The 15,730-nt window shown below is 32.6% G+C and overlaps 1 protein-coding gene across 1 annotated transcript in view; it reads right to left on the minus strand.

Annotated features, from left to right (window-relative positions):
- Window positions 1-15,730, minus strand: part of LOC126777619 (pikachurin) — a 197,907-nt gene that overhangs the window by 100,521 nt on the left and 81,656 nt on the right. Inside the window, exon 2 of the mRNA XM_050500702.1 lies at window positions 15,084-15,222. Within this exon, the coding sequence (XP_050356659.1) occupies window positions 15,084-15,195 (112 nt within the window). The 5' untranslated portion in view covers window positions 15,196-15,222. The remainder of the gene's footprint in view (window positions 1-15,083; window positions 15,223-15,730) is intronic.

A 15,730-nucleotide genomic window follows, 5' to 3' on the forward strand; every position in this document is an offset into this window, starting at 1 on the left:
TCTTATTAATTGAGTTAACATAGAAATAAGGAAATACAATTCGTAGATGCATTAATAAAATTACATCACTGGGTTTCTTTTCTGCGGTTAATTTGGTGATATATAGCCGCTTTGCTGTTCGAGGATAAATAATTCAGAAACACAGTCTAAACTAATCAGCCAGATGTTTCGTCGTGAAAGTGATAATTACGTACATCTTTCTTCATCTTTCTCTAAATGAATAACTGAATAACTGACCGACATATTAATACACAGCCTACTACATGAAAATTTGCATACGAGTTATTTTTACAGTAGGTAACACTTACAATTTTCAAAAATTAGTCATCTAAGGTACTGATAAAGTTGGTGAAAGTTTGTATGAAAATAATTCATTAAAAAAAACTTGTATTCAGCAATTCTGAATTCTGACGCGAGCGAAACCGTGTGTAAATCGCTAGTAATACCTAATTTACGCGACTTTTGATAAGTTATAATGTGACAAATGAAAATAAGAAAATAGAAAATATTACCAACAATTAAGATATAGCACACTTGTATTCAGTAAATGAAACATTTAAATGTTCATTTAATTTGATAGGATAATAACTTTATTGTTCTAAATACTGTGGGCGAGTTGAATGTAGTATTCAGGTTCATTTAGTCATTGTTTAAGAAATATTAAATTATATAAAATTTCGCTTCGTAATACTTTTAAAATACACGAAGAATTATTGAATAAAAAGGTCGATTAACTTTTTGCTTCACATGTATTTTATAGAAAACCTTTATTTTAAAAACATATAACTTAAACTAACTCTGTTGTTAAAAAAACATATTTAGTTGTTTGATTGTTAATAAATAATTTTATTGGTGCATTAAATTTAGTTGTGTAGTTTAAAATATGATGAGACCAGCTAACTGCGCAGGTCATATACATAATTATATTTCATAAGTGCGTGCACATACAGATGCATTTATATTCTTTCACTCTCATAATTTGAGGGGACGTGACTGCTAATTCGACAACACAGGAAATAACAGGACCTCGGGATCGGTGGCCTTATATTTAGCCACTAGACCAACGAGGCAATTAAGTTTTAAATGATGATGATTTAATATAATTATTTATCTATAAGTATTACAAAACGATGGCTTTCCGATCTGATAGACGTTCCTAATTATCATATACAGTACAGTAACAACCTGTTAATGTCCCACTGCTGGGCTAAGGCCTTCTCTCCCTTTTGAGGAGAAAGTTTAGAGCTTATTCCACCACGTTGCTCCAATGGGGGTTGGTAGAATACACATGTGACAGAATTTCAATGAAATTAGACACATGCAGGTTTCCTCACGATGTTTTCCTTCGCCGTCAAGCACGAGATGAATTATAAACACAAATTAAGCAGATGGTGAAATACAGTGGTGCTTGCACGGGTTTGAACCCACGATCATCGGTTAAGATGCACGCTTACCACTAGGCCAAGTCGGCTTATTATCATATATTCGAGCCAAAAGCAAATGACCTCCAATTATGTGTATCTGTTAATGCAGTTGATTTAATTCGAGTTTTTTTAAAGTATAGATACCTGATGGTAAGTGGTCACCAACGCCCATAGACATTGGCATTGTAAGAAATGTTAACCATCGCTTACATCGCCAATACGCCGCCAACCTTGGGAACTAAGATGTTATGTCCCTCGTGCCTGTAATTACACTGGCTCATTCACCCTTCAAACCGGAACACAACAATAACAAGTACTGCTGTTTTGCGGTTGAGTGTCTGATGACTGGGTGTACGTGGGCTTAGTGCAAGCCCGTCTGGGTAGTACAGTACAGTATAGTAAACTGCTAGCTTATAAGCCTTAAACAAGTAAAAAAAATATTCAAAGTAATATTGAAAAAATTCATCAATGAACGTCATTTTATGCATTTAGCACCGCTTTATTTCTATTGTGAATAATAATTTTACGTTTAAAAGAAGAACACTTATATTGTTTGTTTTTTTATGTTGTATATGCTCCACTCAGACGTAGCCTTTTGGCGTTCTGTCAATAATGTCTTATCAAATATGGTAAGATGAAACCATAGACAAATTCGTAATTTTTAATGATTTCACATATTCTTAACAACGCCCTTTAGGTTGTTTAAAAAGATTATTAATTTCACTTTATTTCAAAAAAAGGTTTTATATCTATACCGTGTGAAGTAGAGGTCAGTATTTCGCATTGTATAAGTGTATATGTATGTATATCTCTGATTGAACGATAATAAACACTTTAGCTTTAAGTCGTGAATATAGTCTGTGCTGATTAACGGGTACAAATGAGCGGGTTTCTCTTTGAAGTAGGTTCTCACGTCAAACGGAGCGGAACATGAAGCCGTGAACAAACAAAGATAATATAACAACTTATAAATCTATCGCCGGTTCTACAAACACTGACAACTGGGCAACTTAGTAGATTTATGCATATTTATTCTGTAGCTTGTATTAACTATATTAAACTTTGTTAGATTTCTAGAACTGTTCTATTATTATTTGCGAATTTGTTTAGAGTGGTTTTGGAGCTTTACCTAGACTAATCTGGGTGAGTTACTGCGTGGTTACTGCTCAGTCATCATTTGCACACTGCGAAGCGAAGCGGCGTGGTTGTTCTCTGTTTTATTTCTTTTCATAATAATAAATAACTATAATAAATATGAAGTGAAGTTAAATCGTTTAGTGGTTAGTTTTAGCTCTTTATGTCCGCTACTTAAAATTAAATAAACATACATTCGGAAATAAATTCCACTGACAGACGCAATACTTTGTATTGATGTTTTCTGGTTTTAATACTTTTTGGTGACAGTGGTTTATATTTTCCATATGAAATTGTCTATTAGCTTGATTACCACATATATAGGAGATATTCCCCAATGTCACTAAACAATATGGCGGAATTAATATGCGGAAGCATCGTATTTTATTTAATGAAGGGAAATTGTTTTAAAAGAGTGAAGGATTTTATTATTAATTAATTAATTAATTATTACATAAGCAAGAATGCATGCACACGTAACGTCATCTACGTTCCGTGTACACATGCATTCCTAAAATGTAATCTTGCTTAAAATTGTATGAATTAATAACTTTAATGTTTGTCCTGATTATATTCTATTTATGTACTGAAATAAATAAAAAATATTAATTTTTTAATTTTATTACTTTATCATTTAGTTAGCATAGTCATTATCATCATCATCTATATATATATATTTTTTTTTTTTTATAGAATAGGAAGGTGGACGAGCATATGGGCCACCTGATGGTAAGTGGTCACCAAACGCCCTTAGACATTGGCATTGTAAGAAATGTCAACCATCGCTTATAGCCAATGCGCCACCAACCTTGGAAACTAAGATTTTATGTCCCTTGTGCCTGTAATTACACTAGCTCACTCACCCTTCAAACCGGAACACAACAATATCAAGTATTGCTGTTTTGCGGTAGAATATCTGATAAGTGGGTGGTACCTACCCAGACGAGCTTGCACAAAGCCCTACCACCAGTAAACATATACCACAGTAACATTAATTAATAAAAAGTGGCACATCTTTTATATTTTATATATTAACATAAAGATACATTGTACATAATATTTTAGTTAGTTTCGGAATAAATTTTAAAAATATCTTATAACATTTATTTTCTGAAAAATCTTTTGAAAATAAATTAAATAAAACTCTTACACTAGTACAATTTCTGTTTCAAATAAACTTTTTCTTCACACGTTGTCTTTAGTTTCTACCTCAGAACTCGCAAGTGATTCTACGTTATACATTTCATGTGATTCTTTATATTGATATAAAATTTTGATTTATTTATTTTTAATTTCAGAGAGGTCTAATATAAATTTCAAACTAAATTGTAATATATATATAAATATATATATATATATATATATATATATATATATATATATATATATGTGTGTTTGTTAAAAAAACACTTTTCACAATTTCACTTTTCACATTTTAAATTATTAAGGCTATTGTATTTTAACTATTTAACTATATATAATAATAAAAAAGAAATGCCTACTTTTAAGTAGATAAAATTTAAAAGAATGCATCGTTGGTATTAATACCGACGTATGACCTTATAGTCGTTTTAATAAACAGTACAGTATAGTACAGTAACAGCCTGTTCATGTCCCACTGCTGGGCTAAGACCTCCTCTCCCTTTTGAGGAGAAGGTTTGGGGCTTATTCCACCATGCTGCTCCAATGCGGGTTGGTAGAATACATATGTGGCAGAATTTCAATAAAATTAGACACATGCAGGTTTCCTCACGATATTTTTCTTCACCGTCAAGTACGAGATGAATTATAAACACAAATTAAGCACATGAAAATTCAGTGGTGCTTGCCCGGGTTTGAACCCACGATCATCGGTTAAGATTCACGCGTTTTAATAAACATCTAAAATTAATACAATTTTTGAATGTTTTTAGATGTAATAAATACACCAGTAATAATAAGTTTATTATTTGTTTATTTTTAATATCCATTACATTCTGAGATCTTTACAAAACCAATTAAATAAAATATCAAATTTACATTAATTTGGTAAAGTATTTATCTTTTTATTATTTTTATAAAAAAAGATCTTCAGTAATGTCCAATTTAAATGTGAAAACTGAAGTCGTTGTTAGTCCCATGATACTTTTTATATTTTGATTAGTTCCCACTTCCTGCAAAGTATACTTGAACTTGCACGCTTGCGTTATAGATGCTCGGAACATTCGAGACCTCAGCTCTTGTGGAGTCAGCCAACAAATTGCACTGATATTTTACTATTCAAAGCGTAATAAGACGTTTATTGTCTGGGTTGCCATTAGTATTCCGGTTCATTTCTTTGTTGAGAAGTATATTTATGGAGCGGGCGTTGTCTAGTTTTAAAGTCTATTGAAGTTTTTAAATATAATCTTAAAATGACATTGCATAAATCTGCATTGATTGTAAAAATATATTTTTGATATAATGTATTATACAACAAGGCAGTCGTTGCCTGTTGTAGTAAATTTCAGTCTTTTTTTTTAATAATTTTAGAAAAGCTCTGTACTGTCAATTTACCGTAAATCCTGAATTAAAGGTTCAAGCAGCACTAGATTTTTATGTGCTTAATTTGTGTAAAAAATAATCTTGTGCTTGGTAAACGAAACCATCACGAGGAAATCTGAGTATTATGTGCAACGAAAATCTCCCACTCTCATATATAACAACGTGCATTGTGAAAATAGCTTCAAGCCTTCTCTTCTCTAGCTTCAAGTTGAACTGGTAAGTGTCTTAGCCCAGAATTGGGATATATACCGATTGTTACATAACTAGCATCTTAGGACACGTAATAATACATTTTTAATATACCGCACCTACAATAATTTGCCAAAGGATATCAAATATATAAAATCGCTTCATAATTTTAAAAAATGTCTTAAAAGCCTCATTTTAAAATTGAAAAGGATTCTTCTTAAAATTAAATTTAATGTTATATAAAATTAATCTAAATAAATAAAGTTGTAACTTATATAATATAATACCTAATAACACTACACTACTCCTAACTTAAAATGACATTACTTATGGATATATCTTATGTAAAATAACTACTAAAACTCAACAATGTATGTATACTAAGATAATAATAATGTACCAGAGAATACTGTTAATGTACACTTATTGTAATCAATTATACATTTTACATATTACAATAATCATGTAATATTAAATTAGTTAATTTATATATGTATATTTATAAGCATTATCGTAAATACACACATTATATATTGTGCATTGCCTGTCATATAATATTTAAAAACATCAGATGAATCTAATGTGTCACCTTACTTGTCATTGCTTTGTATACGCACTATATTTATCCATTTTTTATGTTTTATTTTACTGGACTACCCTACTTCACGTCACAAACTACTCATACTTGCTTGCACTGTGCCGATATTATTATGATTATATTAGGTTATTGTAACATTCATTGTTTTGCTGTGTACGCCTATTCGATTTATTTTTTTTATTCTTATTATTCTGTAATTTTCTCTGTAAGTGATTTAAATGTAAATCTTTTGAGAAAATAAATGTCTTTAACCGTAATATATACTTAAAATAATACTCAAAAGAAAAATGACGTCATACTTTTACGTCTAAACTATTAAGAACTTTAAAATTTAAAACCAGTTTACTTAGATTTCCAACGTTCGCTTTAAATTCTTTGAAATCTCAAGAAAGCTAGAAGCGTCTTTGTAAGCTATACTATTTTTTATATTATGTACATAATTGGCATCGTATCGTCAAAAAGGGAAATGCTAACAATATTGGCCAATTATAAAATTCAAAGCTTATTAAAAAAAATAATACATAAGGAATGTTCAACATAATAATGATATATGGAAATTCATTGGATCTTTTAACGACTTCGGCAGTAATTTTCGTCTTTCCCAAATGATAAAAAAATGTTAATAAATATATATTCAGTCCATATACTCAATATATATAATTTGTCAATGATAAAAAAGTGTGAAGTTAATATTTTTTGATTTCCATGTTGTTTTTTACATAGATTGTTTTAATAAAAATGATTATATTATTTGATCTTTCCGGTTTAATCTACATACATTGATGACAGTCTGGAATAAAAATCATCGCTATGTAGTATCGCTATGCAGCGATAAGGTCGCCATAATTGTACATTTATTTAGGCAGTATACATGTTTTGCGTTTTTCTCTTTGTGGTGTGGTGTACAATAAAGTATAAAGTAAAGTAAAGTAAATCATTATGATTTCATTGAAAACTGATTTAGATGTAAGGGAAACGTGTTAATTAAAACTCCGTATGTTTGTTTTAATGCAGGCTAAATTGAATTGTGCGAAATATGTTATTTGAATAGTAAATAATGGCTTGTTCGTGATTTTTCTTCCCAAAATTTTTATTTGAACAAAATCCTTGTGAATAACTTTTGCATATATGTCTAATTATTAATTAATAATGAATCATTGCTTGCTGTTTGTACCGATCAAAATATTTTATGCCAGTAATCGACTACATTTTTTTAAATATTCATAAAAAATATAAAAAATCAGTAGTTAAATGTATAGTTTTGTTATTATTTCGCAAACCTTAAACAAATTCGGGACAATCTCTGACTATATAAAGAGCTATTCATATTAAATTGGTCAGTTAGACCAATAAGATTCGATATGTCTTGAGAGCTTTACGAAGCTCTAACAAGACAAGAGCTTTTACGGTCGATCGTATTTCATGACCGTGAAACGATTGCCGTCAATTGAGTGGATTATTGACCGACAATGCGATAAATTGTTGGATATACAAATATACATGAATTTTGTTTGACTAAATAAACATATTTAATATGAATTATTTATTATGAAATAGGTACTAGCAAATGTGGTTTACTGGTGGTAGGGCTTTGTGCAAGCTCGTCTGGGTAGGTACCACCCACTCATCAGATATTCTACCGCAAAACAGCAATACTTGATATTGTTGTGTTCCGGTTTGAAGGGTGAGTGAGCCAGTGTAATTACAGGCACAAGGGACATAAAATCTTAGTTCCCAAGGTTGGTGGCGCATTGGATATGTAAGCGATGGTTGACATTTCTTACAATGCCAATGTCTAAGAGCGTTGGTGACCACTTACCATCAGGTGGCCCATATGCTCGTCCGCCTTCCTATTCTATAAAAAAAAAAAAAATGTGCCACCTGATGGTAAGTTACATTGGCGATGTGAGAAATATTGATCATTCCGTACATCGTGCTCCAAAAACTTATTTAAAAAATCTTCGTTATATTTCAGCCAATTTACACAAAAAGAATATGAATTATACACTTAAACCTTTCTAACAAATCACTCTGTCCAATGGTGAAAACCGTATGAGAATCCGTTCAGTAGTTTATGAGTTTATCGCGGACAAACAGACATATAGAGAAACGCGCCGGGGTACTTTTTTATGAAACGTACAAAACCATCATGAAGAAACTTGCATGTGCCGGATGATAATCTTTTTTTTTTTTTTTATAGAATAGGAAGGTGGACGAGCATATGGGCAACCTGATGGTAAGTGGTCACCAAACGCCCTTAGACATTGGCATTCTAAGAAATGTCAACCATCGCTTATAGCCAATGCGCCACCAACCTTGGGAACTAAGATTTTATGTCCCTTGTGCCTGTAATTACACTGGCTCACTCACCCTTCAAACCGGAACACAACAATATCAAGTATTGCTGTTTTGCGGTAGAATATCTGATGAGTGGGTGGTACCTACCCAGACGAGCTTGCACAAAGCCCTACCACCAGTAAGTATCTGTTGTATATTATGATTATTTAGATTTCCTTATCTTCTTACATTATTAGGGATTAATGCAAATATCTTAATTGAAATAAGAACGACCTGTGATGCTATTTCCATTAGCCAGTCTAAGCAAAGCTAAGGTTTGAAGATACAAAGCCTTAGCAATTTAAATTCTGAATACAACAGATTCCATGATTTATGCATGAGATTGTTTACGTAATCAAAATCTCTGGAATGCACCGAGATTATTTGAGTGTTATATAAGGTACGTATAGCTATAGTTATAACCTACCCGCTTCGCTAGGCGTGAAGTAAATTATACTTAAAATATATATTTTTATTAAAAATAAATATAATTAATATAAATCTAACCCGCATTGGGATAGCATGGTGGAAGATGCCTTCTTCTTAATAGACATGCCTTAACACAGCAGTGGGACATTTAAAGACCTTAATTTGCCTTATTTCTTTTTAAATAATATAATATATAAATAAACTATAAGAATGCTTCTTGTCTTTAAACATACAAAAACATTTACATCAATAATATTAGTAAGATAACACTTACCTATACTAATTTCTTAACGGCTGATTAAAGTCTAATGACTACTCAGATTAAAGCCAAATTAGTTAATTAACTTCAAGTTGCGATTCAAAAGTTACAGGTTAGTATGAAATTAGAATATCATAAATGAATTATTTCATATATAACAGCCTATTAATGTCCCACTGCTAGGCTAAGGCCTCCTCTCCCTTTTGATGAGAAGGTTTGAAGCTTATTCCACCACGCTGCTCCAATGCGGGTTGGTAGAACACATTTGGCAGAATTTCAATGAAATTAAACACATGCAGGTTTCCTCACGATGTTTTCCTTCACCGTCAAGCACGAGATGAATTATAAGCACAAATTAAGCAATAGACAGATATATCAGACTATTTTCAAGATATTATAGTGTCATGTAAAATATATTCGATTACATTCATAATTCGATAACAATACAAGCAAGAAAGGACAAAGTTTAGACGGAAGACCAACGGCTTTAAGTCCTTGCAAGGCAGAGAATTAAAGCACTTACAACTTTGGATTAAAATAAATCACCACTGACAATTTCATGACAGACAACGCTTATTAAAAATAAATAAATATAGTTTTTTTTATAAATTAATAACAAATAAAACGGCAACAATTTGTACTTAATATAACTGTTATTATAATATATTTTGAATTAATTTAAAAAATATTGATAAACTGTAAATAAACATGCCGTTAAATGAATTCCAAATGAAAACGGTATAACATAAAACTATTACAACCGTTATAAAATCAGACATATGACAATGATAATACATTTTATATTTTATGCCGGACATAAAATTCACACAATGTCGGAAAGACCCTCCCATCGTATCACATTTTATTATAGGCACTACGTTTTATTTCGCATTAAAAAAATAGTAGCTTAAAGAGTTTTCTAAAATAATTATTTTTGTATATTGATGTAGCAATCTAGTGTCTAGCTTGGTTTAAGCCCCAGGTCGGGTGAATTAAAAGTTGCTGGGTTTTTCATTAAAAAAAACTCAGAAGCCCGGAATTTGGATCCTAGAAGTGTCTACAGTCCTGTGCCTCGGAGAGCACGTAAAGCCTTTAGTCCCACAATCTCTCTTCTGTTTTGTCAGATTACCCGTCGCATCAGAGTGTGAGAGTTAAGAAGTATAGAGTGCATTTGTGTTTGCGCACATATGTGTGCAATAAACTAGTTTTCATTAAAAATTACTAGTGTTAGAGCGTATGTAAGTTCTACTAAAATAATAGGCTGATACTTCTACCGCAACAGCAATGATTTGTTTTGTATTAGAGATTTCATGATTTATGCATGACTTTGTTTGCGTAATCAAAATCTCTGAAATGAACTGAGATTATTTGAGTGCTACTGGAATTATTAATTGTAGCTGTCACACGTCCGTTCTGCTACGGGGGCAATTAGTACGGGGAGTACATTTTATAAATGAAAATAATAGGTATTTTTTCTTACAGTACCAAAAATATATTCGTTGGAGACCACTTAGCTTCATAGCACAAAATGATATAAAAAGGCTCGTAAATTACACTTACTTATGGATTGTCAAATTAGAAACTACCACGGGTTCGGAAAAGAAATACCCTGACGTGGGAAGAAACATCAAAAGAAACTCGGCAAGAAAAATTGTTGCGAAAATGTGATTAGTATTTTCTCGTTGATTTAGAATTCTGATTTATTTCGCAAAAATGAATCGCATTTCTTGACACTAATGGAGATAATGAGATGGAGCAGTAAATCTTTTTTGTTTTAATAATACAAGGAATTGTTGTAAACGGGAAAATATAAGTTGAAAATTCTGCTAGAAATATGTCCAATTAATCATGAAACGTATCTATGAGATTATTTTATTCTTTATATTAAGATACGGCTTTTCTTATAAAATTTAAAGTGGTGATAGTCAAACAATTATGTGTCCTCTTCTTTCGAATGCCAAATCAATGATGACAGAAAAAATATAAGTCGGTGTTTTTTTTTTTGTAAAACACCTGATGGTAAATTTTATGGGCCCATAGAGATTAACGCTGTAAGAAATATTAAACATTTCTTACTTCGTCAGTGCGCTTTTTTTTTTTTTTTTTTTTTTTTTTTTTTTTTTTTTTTTTTTTTTTTTTTTTTTTTTTTTTTTTTTTTTTTTTTTTTATAGAATAGGAAGGCGGACGAGCATATGGGCCACCTGATGGTAAGTGGTCACCAACGCTCTTAGACATTGGCATTGTAAGAAATGTCAACCATCGCTTACATATCCAATGCGCCACCAACCTTGGGAACTAAGATTTTATGTCCCTTGTGTCTGTAATTACACTGGCTCACTCACCCTTCAAACCGGAACACAACAATATCAAGTATTGCTGTTTTGCGGTAGAATATCTGATGAGTGGGTGGTACCTACCCAGACGAGCTTGCACAAAGCCCTACCACCAGTCAGCTATCGACCATGGGAAAAAATATGCGATGTTTGTTGTTCCTGACTTACTCGCCCTTCAAATTGGAGCACAACAATACTTAGTATTACCGTTTGGCGATTGAATATGTTATGAATGGGCGATACCCAGACAGGCTTGCACAATGCCGTACAACCAAATAAATTTCAATTGTAAAATTGTGTGCAAAAAAATTGAATTCAATCGGTTGCTTGAAACTAGCTCAGAATTCACATACTAACTGCTGAAGTTAAACAAAGCTTTTAGAAATAAAAATAGAAAAACTCGTTTAAAATTTGTTTTTACGTGAATAATTACTAAAGTAGCAATTTGTTTGTGACCGAAGCGACAGGGGCTTGATTAAAAATGTTCAATGTTTGCCCTAAAAGTTCTGTTTAATCGGTCGCTCCCTAAAGGGAGAGACATAATTAAATGTGGATTATTCAACAATCTGCCACTTCGAGGAATGGGACAGGAATTACAGACAATTTTGCGGCAGCCGGCGAAAATATTAGAATTTAATTCGTGCTTTATTCCAAAAATAGTCTACCGTATTGAATATTCACAAATACATCTAAATTTACACCTATATAACCTATAAGTTCGTGTTTCTCACTGGATAGAAATGAAAGTACCGTCCGTTGAAATTTATTCCCCTCGGGCCGGCGCACTCAAAGCTTACAAATGAAGCTGCTGAGAGTAAATACAATAATTCACATACATCATCAATGTAAGTGAAATTCAATTAGCTTTGTTCATCGACACATGTGCTGGCTTGTGTAATAAATGATACAAGGATACCTAACAATTATAGTTATACACGTATATACTAATTACACGGAACTATTGTGGATATACTGCCGTATAATGATTATTAATGTTCTACTTAAATAACGTTAGTACACTAAAGGTAACTCAAACAATTTAACATATATTTGTATGTATTTACAATTGTCTAACTGACTAATTCATTAACACTCAGAAAGATAAACCCAAAGAAACAGGAAGCGAGATTAGTTTACAAAGAAAATGGCTTACATCAACGCTCGATAGATGGCGTTGTATCGTTTTTTTTTTAATCGTGCAATGGATTTGTTTATCGCAGCTCAGTATAAATTCTTTCTTTGTGATGCAAATATTTGTATGCTAGCTAGCTTCTATCGAAGTTATTGTATATCGTATTTTACAATTCTCCGCTCGCGGCTTCTCCTGCTGGTGAAGGTGGGAGGGGGAGCAGGTGTTCTAATATATAATTTTATGTTCCATTCACTTTTGCATCTATACACTATTGATCTTTTTATATTATGCTTAAACTTTTTATGGCTCGTTCTTACGAATTTAAGATATACATAACATTTTATATGTTATGTACATTTTAGATTTTCAACCTTCAAGTTGAAACGTAACATTTCAAAGTATTTACTGGTAGATTAACTCATGAATAAACTTGCATAAAGCCTTGAAATTGGCTTAAGGTATTTGCAAGAATTTGTTATATTAATTTATATAAAATTACCATAAAAGTCTAGGCCAAGTATTTCATCTGCCATTACCCAGTCAACCTAATAGATTTATGAACATGCTCATGTATTTTCTATCCTTCATTTATTTAATTTTTATTGAAAATCGCGGACAACAAAATAATCAACAATTGATACGAGAATCGTAAAAAATATTTCAATCGGAATTTATTTGCAAATATAGAACCTAATACATAAATTAAAAACAAATATGCTTTTAAAATTAAGAAGGGAAGGTATAATTTCTTTACTCCCGTTCAATACGCATTGTGAGGCCGCCCGCGGGCTCTTTGAATGAATCCCATTACGGAATCGTAAACGACTCGAAGGATATTTTTTATTCAATAAGTATTTATAAACTCCTTCCGTTACTTCCATTAGTTACTTCAGCCAGCTGTGTCTTTTGTTGTTTAATAAGATTATTTTTGATGTTAATATATGTTTCGCATTTATTTTTATTTATTTAAAATTAAATACGTACCACTGTTAAGGTCCCACAGGTGGGCAAGGGCCACCCCCTAAATAGGTTTTAGTGGTTACATTTTTTTTTATAGAATAGGAAGGTGGACGAGCATATGGGCCACCTGATGGTAAGTGGTCACCAAACGCCCTTAGACATTGGCATTCTAAGAAATGTCAACCATCGCTTATAGCCAATGCGCCACCAACCTTGGGAACTAAGATTTTATGTCCCTTGTGCCTGTAATTACACTGGCTCACTCACCCTTCAAACCGGAACACAACAATATCAAGTATTGCTGTTTTGCGGTAGAATATCTGATGAGTGGGTGGTACCTACCCAGACGAGCTTGCACAAAGCCCTACCACCAGTAAATTATATATACATTCTTAGATAAAGTATATAGTATATATACATTCTTAGATAAAGACATCGAAAAAAGTCTTTGTTTCTTTATTTATGTGCGAATTTGTTCAATGTTTTTTACCTAATTAAAGATTCGAGAATGTAAAACAAACTTCAATCGAAATATATCTGACGAACAGGTATACATTTATTAAAACCAAACAGAAGTATTCCATTTTTATATTTTGTACGACAATATAAAATTCTTGAAGTGTACTACAGCAAGTTGTACCATCCAAGTATTTTATAAATTGACTCTTATGCATATACTGTAATTTAAGGAACGATATCTACCTAGTGTTGTTCGAGTTCAAATAGAAAAAAAATATTTGATTATCTCGTACTACAGATAAAAAATCTGTACCAACATATCTCTTTTTCAAGAGGTTTTATATACTGACATGAACGTGTTTTATATTTACAAAGACAGTACAAAACCATTCCAAGAAATTATTTTTATTCCGGACTAAACATATTTTTAAATTTTTGTAAACGACTTCTAAATACACGTATGACTTTATTAGGTTTTATATATAAATGTTTGCGTTTCTTGTAAACATATATTATACAGCCTTCTGTATATTTCATCTGTGTAGATGTATATATATAATAATAATAATAATGTCCTCCAGACCGGTTTCGGCCACGGCGGCCCATCTCAAGAGAGATTAGCCAACTATGCAGGAGATATTATAGTGCACAAGTGTGTGCGTAAACACAGGTGCACTCTCTATTCCCTAACTCTCATAATCCGATGGGACGGCAATCCGACTCGACGACGACGACGGAAAGAGTTCAGGCGCAGGACCAACAGCTTTACGTGCTTTCCGAGGCACGGGAGTGTACACACTTCCAACTTCCAGACTCCGGGCTGCTACTGAGAATTTTTCTGACAGAAAAACCCAATAACTTTTTATTGGCCCGACCTGGGAATTGAACCCAGGACCTCCGGGTCTGCGGCCTTATATCAAGCCACTAGACCAACGAGGCAGTCGAGAGGTATATACATACATAATTCATAATATTGGTGGTGTATACTGGTGGTAGTGTTTTGTGCAAGCTCGTCTGGGTAGGTACGTGGAGAGGGATGAGTGGGTCATCAGATATTCTACCGCAAAACAACACCACTTTGTATTGTTGTGTTCCGGTCTGAAGGATGAGTGAGCCAGTGTAACTATAGGCACAAGGGACATAACATCTTAGTTCCCAAGGTTGGTGCCGCATTGGTGATGTAAGTGATGGTTAACATTTCTTTCAATGCCTATGTCTATGAGACTTAGTGACCACTTACCATCAGGTGGCCTACCTATTCAATAAAAAAAAATAATAATAATGTTGTAAATAATTTTGTCATTACCTTGAAATGCCGCTTCAAACTGCAGGGGATCCTTAGTAGGCGCACGCGAGGAGGCGGCCACGAAAAGCGCGGCAAGTGCGAGCGCGACTCGCGACATCTCACGCCATGCCATCGCCCATGCTCCGGGTGTTGCAACCCTCTGAAACAATATCGTTTAATATTAATTACTAAGCTCGTTAGGTACCCAATAGGTACCTACTTCATTATTTTAATTTTAATTATCTTATGTTGCTCACGCAGAAATCACGGAAACGGCAACTACGGTGAATACTTCATTGTTAAATCTGGTAAAATACACTAAAATCGAGGTAAAAGTTAAATGTGTGTGTGTTCGGATTAGTCAGTCGTTTTTACGATGCGGTGTTCATTTTCAATAAAGGCTAGTTAGTCAACTGAGCAGCCAGTGCAAGAGACATTATAGTGCCTAATTGTAATAACTGGGTAACATGCTGGGTGCATGCACAGGTTTTTTTTTTTGTTTGAGTGCTAGCAATCAATATTTCTGATTTTATCCGAGCTTCCCTTATGAGACCGTCTTGGTTCATGATCTCATCTTAATAATAATATATACCGGCAGTATAGTATACAGTTTTTTTTTATGTTGCAAATATTTTACAAATTATTCTGACGAATATAATATATATAAA

This window comes from Nymphalis io, chromosome 23, assembly GCF_905147045.1.
Source record: "Nymphalis io chromosome 23, ilAglIoxx1.1, whole genome shotgun sequence".
Taxonomy (NCBI): domain Eukaryota; kingdom Metazoa; phylum Arthropoda; class Insecta; order Lepidoptera; family Nymphalidae; genus Nymphalis; species Nymphalis io.